The sequence below is a fragment of the Bos indicus x Bos taurus genome, chromosome 7, assembly GCF_003369695.1.
Source record: "Bos indicus x Bos taurus breed Angus x Brahman F1 hybrid chromosome 7, Bos_hybrid_MaternalHap_v2.0, whole genome shotgun sequence".
Classification (NCBI taxonomy): domain Eukaryota; kingdom Metazoa; phylum Chordata; class Mammalia; order Artiodactyla; family Bovidae; genus Bos; species Bos indicus x Bos taurus.
In genome coordinates, this window is record NC_040082.1 from 69,632,756 (window position 1) to 69,640,896 (window position 8,141).

Consider the following 8,141-nt stretch of genomic DNA (forward strand, 5'->3'; position numbering starts at 1 on the left):
TCGCCCGAGCGCGAGTTGGGTCCCTGCCAGCCGTAGTGGACCGGCCGCGTGCACGCGCCGCCCGCCCCCGTGCGGGAGAAAGGGAGAGCGCATCGGTCGGTCCCGACGCGACAGGCGGGTGTCCCCCAACCCGCTCCCGGGCCGCCAGGGCGGGCTACCTGCGACGGGGGACGCCCCCTTGTTCCTCCATGCCGCCGCGGCGATGCTCTGCGCCTCGAGTTGAACCAAGCGTGGGTAGTGGGCCCTCCTTGCCGCCGGTGAGGCGGGTCAGTCGGCCCCCAGTGATCGCCTCCCCCCTTCTTCTCTTCGTGGGTTGCTGCCGCCCTGTCGCCCGCGACCTGCGCCCAGCACACCCAGCTCCCTGTGCTCGGTTGGCCAGCTTCCCTGGTGGCTCAGATGGTAAAGAGTCTGCCTGTAATTCTTGAGACCTAGGTTCGATTCCTGGGTCTGGAAGATCCCCTGTAGAAGGCAAGGGCAACCCACTCCAGTATTCTTGCCTGCGGAATCCCGTAGACAGATGACCTGGCAGGCTACAATCCTCGGAGTCCCCAAAGAGTGGGATATAACTGAGCGGCTAACACAACTATCAACAGTATAGCTGAGCCATAATTTGTTTAAACTTCTGTGAATGAGCATATAAAGTCTTTCCAGTTCTCATTATTTCAACAAAATACTTTAGTAAACACCTTTGATTATGGTTAAATGCATGTTTGAGTCATTAGGGTAGAATTATAGATTTAGCTTAAAGATTTCACAAAATTTTCATTTAGACAGCTTCTGCCATTTAGGTCAAATCCTTAAACCTATCTTACTTTTGATAGCAAGTATTATTTGATATATTTGTACAAGCAGAAGCTGGACCAACCTCTATAACCATGTGCCAAAGGAATATTTCATGCAAAGATGGGCTCAATAAAGGACAGAAATGGTATGGACCCAACAGAAGCAGATGACATTAAGACAGGTGGCAAGAATACACAGAATAACTGTACAAAAAAGATCTTCACCACCCAGATAATCACAATGATGTGATCACTCACCTAGAGCCAGACATTCTGGAATGTGAAGTCAAGTGGGCATTAGGAAGCATCACTATGAACAAAGCTAGTGGAGGTGATGGAATTCCAGTTGAGCTATTTCAAATCCTGAAAGATGATGCTGTGAAAGTGCTACACTCAATATGCCAGCAAATTTGGAAAATTCAGCATTGGCCACAGGACTGGAAAGTGTCAGTTTTCATTCCAATCCCAAAGAAAGGCAATTTCAAAGAATGCTTAAACTACTGCACAATTGCACTGATCTCACTCGCTAGTAAAGTAATGCTCAAAATTCTCCAAGCTAGGCTTCAGCAATACGTGAACCGTGAATTTCCAGATGTTCAAGCTGGATTTAGAAAAGGCAAAGGAACCAGAGATCAAATTGACAACATCTGCTGGATCATCAAAAAAGCAAGAGAGTTCCAGAAAAACATCTATTTCTGCTTTATTGACTATGCCAAAGCTTTTGACTGTATGGATCACAATAAACTGTGGAAAATTCTGAAAGAAATGGGAATACCAGACCACCTGACCTGCCTTTTGAGAAAACCATATGCAGGTCAGGAAGCAACAGTTAGAACTGGACAGGGAACAACAGACTGGTTCCAAATAGAAAAAGGAGTATGTCAAGGCTGTATATTGTCACCTTGCTTATTTAACTTGGGGCTTCCCTGCTGGCTCAGAGGTTAAAGCATCTGCCTCCAATGTGGGAGACCCAGGTTCAATCCCTGGGTCGGGAAGATCCCCTGGAGAAGGAAATGGTAACCCACCCCAGTATTCTTGCCTGGAGAATCCCTTGAACAGAGAAGCCTGGTAGGCTACAGTCCACAGGGTTGCATAGAGTCGGGCACAACTGAGTGACTTCACTTCACTTTATTTAACTTATATGCATAGTACATCATGAGAAACTCTCAGCTGGAGGAAGCACAAGCTGGAATCAAGATTGCTGGGAGAAATATCAATAACCTCAAATATGCAGATGACACCACCCTTATGGCAGAAAGTGAAGAACTAAAAAGCCCCTTGAGGAAAGTGAAAGAGGCCAGTGAAAAAGTTGGCTTAAAGCTCAACATTCAGAAAACTAAGATCATGGCATCTGATCCCATCACTTCATGGGAAACAGATGGGGAAACAGTGTCAGACTTTGTTTTTTGGGACTCCAAAAATCACTGTTGATGGTGATTGCAGCCATGAAATTAAATGACACTTACTCCTTGGAAGTAAAGTTATGACCAACCTAGATAGCATATTCAAAAGCAGAGACATTTTACTTTGCCAACAAAGGTCCGTCTAGTCAAGGCTATGGTTTTTCCAGTAGTCATGTATGGATGTGAGATTTGGCCTATAAAGAAAGCTGAACACTGAAGAATTGATGCTTTTGAACTGTGGTGTTGGAAAAGACTCTTGAGAGTCCCTTGGACTGCAAGGAGATCCAACCAGTACTAAAGATCCAATCATCCTAAAGGAGATCAGTTCTGGGCGTTCATTGGAAGGACTGATGCTGAAGCTGAAACTCCAATACTTTGGCCACCTGATGTGAAGAGCTGGCTCATTTGAAAAGACCCTGAAGCTGAGAAGGTTTGCAGGCAGGAGGAGAAGGGGACCTCAGAGGATGAGATGGTTGGACGGCATCACCGACTCAATGGACATGAGTTTGGGTAAACTCTGGGAGTTGATGATGGACAGGGAGGCTTAGTGCGCTGCGGTTCATGGGGTCTCAAAGAGTCGGACACAATTGAGTGACTGAACTGAACTGAACTGAATGTTAGAAGTAAATGCCTACTTATATTATGACAGAGCTAATGGAGAGAAGTTATTGCAAAAGTTTACTTCATTATAATAAAACCAACAAAACAAAGTTATAGCACAATTCTCTTGTAAAACTGAATTTTTCTCTTGTAAACTTGATTCAATTATTTGCTTATTTCCTTCCTGTACAGAGTTTCAAAGGGAGAGTGGGGGATATATAATTAGTATCTCAGATTCATAAATAGCTTAAATTATCCATGAGAAGCAGAAACTATTGGTTATTTTGGGAATCACAATAATTCTTGTAGTTGTTTTTTTCTTTCATGTATTTATTTATTATAATGAAGTATACATAAAATTGGAGAAGGCAATGGCACCCCACTCCAGTACTCTTGCCTGGAAAATCCCTTGGACAGAGGAGCCTGGTAGACTGCAGTCCATGGGGTCGCTGGCAGTCGGACACAACTGAGCGACTTCACTTTCACTTTTCACTCTCATGCATTGGAGAAGGAAATGGCAACCCACTCCAGTGTTCTTGTCTGGAGAATCCCAGGGACGGGGGAGCCTGGTGGGCTGCAGTCTATGGGGTCAGACTGAGTCAGACACGACTGAAGCCGACTTAGCAGCAGCATACATAAAATATTTTTTTCTTGCCTATTTCCTCTGGGTGGAGTTCTAGTGCTGTGTTTAATAAGAGGGAGAGGGATGAAAGTGGGCACCCTTGTCTTGTTTCTAATCATAGAATAAAAGGTGTCAGGTTTTCATCATTGAGTATGATGTTAGCTGTGGGCTTGCAATATATGGGCTTTATTATGTTCACATATGTTCCCTCTATACCCAGTTTATTGAGAGTTTTTATCATGAAAATCTTATTTTGTCAAATGTTTTTCCTGTATCTATAGAGATGATCATACAGTTTTTCTTACTTCTATTAACGCAATACGGTATGTTTATTGGTTTGCATATGCTGCTTGGAATCCCAGGATAAATCTCATTTGGTCATGGTGTATGACACTTCAATGTGCTGATGAGTTAGGTTTGCTAGTATTTTGTTGAAGATTTTTGCATCTATGTTCATCCAAGTTCATACAGTTTTATTTTCTTGTAGTGTCTTTGGCCTTGGTGTGAAGATAATTCTGGCCCAATAAAGTTAGTTTGCAAGTATTTCATAAACAGTTTTTTAGAAGAGTTTTAGAAGGGTTGGCATTAATTCTTAAAGTGTTTGGTACACTTCACCAATGAAATCAATGGTACAAGGCTTTTCTTTGTTGGAAGCTTTTTTTTATTACTGCTTTAATCTCCTTACTTGTTATTAATCTGTTTACATTTTCTATTTCTTCACTATTCACTTTACTAGATTATGTGTTTCAAGAAACTATTTTATCTAGGTTAATGTTCAGAGAAATATGTTTAATATATGAAAAATATGCCTATTTGGATGGGACAAATAGTTTCTTTAGGGCCGCCTGCATGTCTGTGTTTCTCAGACAGTAAACAACAGGATTAAGGCTAGGTGTTAGAATGGAGTAAAACACAGACACTAGCCGTCCTTGAAGGGGGAAGTAGTGAGACGTAGGTCTCAAGTAAGCAATGCTCCCAGTGACATAAAACAGAATGATGGTAGTAAGATGAGAGGAACAGGTGGAAAAGGCCTTCCAGCGGCCACCAGCAGACTGGGTCCGAGCAATGGTAGCAATGATGAGAACATATGAGATGATTGTGAGGGCAAAGGCACCAAGAATAGTACACCCACCCACCACAAATCCAATTTCCTCATTGGTGTGGGAGTCACTGCAGGAGAGTCTCATGATAGGGGAACTGTCACAGAAAAAGTGGTCAATGACATTAGGCCCACAGAACTGGAGGGAGAAGGTGTTGATGGTGTGAAAGATGGCATAGAAAGCTCCGCTCAACCAGGCCACCATAACAAGCTCTGTACATAGTTTTCTGCTCATAATGACACCATAAAGGAGAGGCTTGTAGATGGCCAAACAACGGTCATATGCCATAGAGGTGAGCAGGAAGCACTCAGAAGCACATAGCGTTACAAATAAGAAGAGCTGAGCCACACATTCCCAAAAGGAGATGACTTCTGAACCCATGAGTGAATTAATCAGTGCCTTGGGGACGATGACTGTGGTGTAGCACATGTCCAAGAAAGAGAGATTCTTCAGGAAGAAATACATGGGGATGTGGAGGCGGCTGTCTCTGCTCACAGCTGCAATGATGGAGATGTTCCCCAGGAGGGCAAAGAGATAGATGAAAAGGAAAAAGATGGTGCTAATGAGCCTCAGTTCAGGCACGTCTGAGAAGCCCTTTAGAATAAATTCAGTTACCATTGTCTCATTTGTCATTTCCTTCCCAAGTCATGAAAAGCAATAGAGAATATTCAAGATGGATATGGTCTTTGTGATAGTTAGTGCAAAACACACGCTCACAAATTGGTCCATAAAGATGGTGAAAAGTAAATCTGTTTCTCTGCATAGTTCACGAATCCCCCTTACTTTTCTTTTTCTTTTTTCTCTTGCTCTTTCTCTGGTAAGTCTGAGCAATAACAGATTATAAATGAACAAATAAGCGTATCTGTTCAGATACTATGGTTATATACATGCATAATAACAAGTTGTGAAAACTAATGCAAAAGGTGAAATAATCGTATTCATTCAGCAATTATCCACTCAACAAATTACATTAATAAATGTACTGCACTAGGTACATTGCAGTTTGTGAGCTTGTGGCAGGGGTGGGGGGCACTGAAATGGCTGTAACAGAACCACCCACAGAGGTTGAGCAGATACTATAAACATCTTAGCAGGTCAAGAGCTGGTAGTGATGAAATTGCTACAGGTTTCCCTATGAGATTTCAGTTACTGTAATGTCAAATTTTCACAGCTTTTAGTAGAAATAAACTTGAGTTTAGCATAACATTTACTAATGTTCCAAACAGAACTGTGGCCTGGATTTAACCTAGTGGTCTCTGCTAAATCATGACTGTGTCCTGAGTCTGAGTCTTCTCTTACAGTAGAAATCTTGCTAGCCTATGATCTTTAAAGTCACAATTTTAAGTCATGTTCCAGGAAAAGCATGTGGGACAGTGCCCTGAAATATTGGCACATGACTGGCCTTGTTTTAGGACCTACCGGTACTGAAGATTGACTTTGTCTGTGATACTTGAGTCTGATGGTTCATCACTCTCACAGCACCTGGAAGGTGTCATCAGTATCCTCACAGGATCTAACATTTTAAGTAAGAACAGGAAAGTGAGTCTGGAGCAAAAAGCTTTGACTGAGGAAGAGACAACCTGTTTGCCTACATGGTTCAAATAAAAGGAAAGAGTTACTCTAAGAAATGATCCCCCAAAACGTTTGTATTTAACCAATAGCAGTGCTATAAAAACCATCTGGGACCCATTAAAATTTGACTTTTTAAACATCGATTTAAATTTTCTTTTGAGTAAATCTGTCACCTCTACAACTTTTATTGTTCAAAATATAATTTTTGTGTCATTAGAGTAAATGAATTTTTAATTTGTCACTTAGTATAAAAGATTTTTAGGACCTAAGAAAAACCTCTAACATATATGAAATAAGTGTAGTTATCTCTGGTAATGAGGAAATTTTTTTCTCATTAGAATGAGTTAGAATGAATACACATTGGTATTAATATTATAATCTTTGTTGTTATCATTGTTGTTTGGTTGCTAAGTAGTTTCCAACTCTTTGTGACTCCCATGGACTGCAGCCGCCAGGCTCCTCTGTCTGTGGGATTTCCCAGGCAAGAATACTAGAGTGGGTTGCCATTTCCTTCTCCAAAGGATTTCCTAGACCCAGGGATCAAACCTGTGTCTACTATTTGGCAGAAGGATTCTGCATCATTCAGCCACCTGGGAAGCCCATTATAATCTTACTTTTTAAATAATAAAATATTTTAAAAGTTATTTCATGTGGCAGATTCATTTCAATATTTGGCAAAACTAATATAATATTGTAAAGTTTAAAAATAAAATTTTAAAAAAGTTATTTTAAGAACAAATTTAAGAATTTTGCTTTTCTAATATTTTTATTATGATATAAAGACATGAAGGAGAAAAAGAATAAATTTTGGAGAATGTCAGTGGACTTTCTTCTGGGTATTTTTGTATCCAAATTTCCCCTTCTTATAAAAACAGAAGTTATATTGGATTAGAGCCCACCACAGTAACCTCATTTTAACTCAATTGTCTCTAAAGATCCAATCTCCAAACTGAGTCACAATTGGAGTACTGGGGTTAGGATTTCAACATATGAATTTTGGAGGGGATACAATTCAACTTAAAACAGTCAATAAGAAACAAAGCATACTACAACTTATCTTTATGGAAGAAAGATTGGGATGTCTAAGGACTGCTCATCTGGTCCAAGACAAGAAGTATAGGAAGGGTTCCTTGGTCTCCATGAAAGTGACAGTGTCTTTCAAAGAGAGACAGAGAAGACTGACTTATTCTGATTAGTTTTTATCTGCCCTCCAGCATGATCCACGCCACCTTTGCTATAAGAGTTGCTAGAGTAAGAGTGTTGTTCTTTTCCTGATTTGGGCTTCCCTGGTGGCTCAGAAGGTAAAAGAATCTATCTGCAATGCTGGAGACTCAGGTTCGATCCCTGGGTTGGAAAGATCCCCTAGAAAAGGGAATGGCTACCTACTCCTATATTGTTGCCTGGACAGAGGAGCCTGACGGGCTACAGTCCATGGATCTGCATAGAGTTGGACATGACTGAGCAACTAACACTTTCACTTTTTTCTTTTCCTTATTTACTCTAATATCCACTTAGTGAGAGTGATTGAAATAATGTACTTTGGATGTCTTAGGAGTGTGGCCTTAGGGTGGCTGGTTTTAGCACAGCTAATAATATTCACATTACTTAAACACTAAGCATAGTTTTCTCAACATTTAAGAAAATTATGCCTATGTCCTAAGTTTGTCTTGAGAGTCAGTAAAGTTGTGTGATCAAGCTCAATGTTTCCTCATTTTCCTAAGGAGTTTGGACACAATGACATTGGGGTTCCATTTTGACATGATAGCCTCAGATTCTAAATGAGTTAGAATCAAGCAGAATGTCCAGGAGGAGCCACAGGAAAAGAGAAAACTTGCCTCTGGCACTTCTGGTTGCTTCCACTGTGCTCTCTGCTGGAGCTGACTCCTTCCTTCACTTGGACCTCTGCCTGACTCATCAGTCCTTCCCATCACCTCTCATCCAGGTGATAGAAATCTGGTGTCAGTCACTCGCATCGCAGTATAATTAAGCCATTTTCTTGGCCAGTGATGTCTGGATTTAAAACTAAGTATTTTCATATCATTGAAATATGCTTACTTCTATT

At 41.1% G+C, this 8,141-nt stretch overlaps 1 protein-coding gene across 1 annotated transcript; it reads right to left on the reverse strand.

Moving 5' to 3' along the window:
* Nucleotides 1-4,216: 4,216 nt before the first annotated feature.
* On the reverse strand, nt 4,217-5,140 carry LOC113896302 (olfactory receptor 1038-like). Its single transcript, XM_027548539.1, has one exon. The coding sequence runs from the start codon at nt 5,138-5,140 to the stop codon at nt 4,217-4,219; it is 924 nt and encodes a 307-aa protein (XP_027404340.1).
* Nucleotides 5,141-8,141: the final 3,001 nt, after the last annotated feature.

Excerpts from the sequence above, each read along its gene's own strand:
- LOC113896302 (XM_027548539.1), bottom strand. The coding sequence starts at position 5,140 with ATGACAAATGAGACAATGGTAACTGAATTTATTCTAAAGGGCTTCTCA.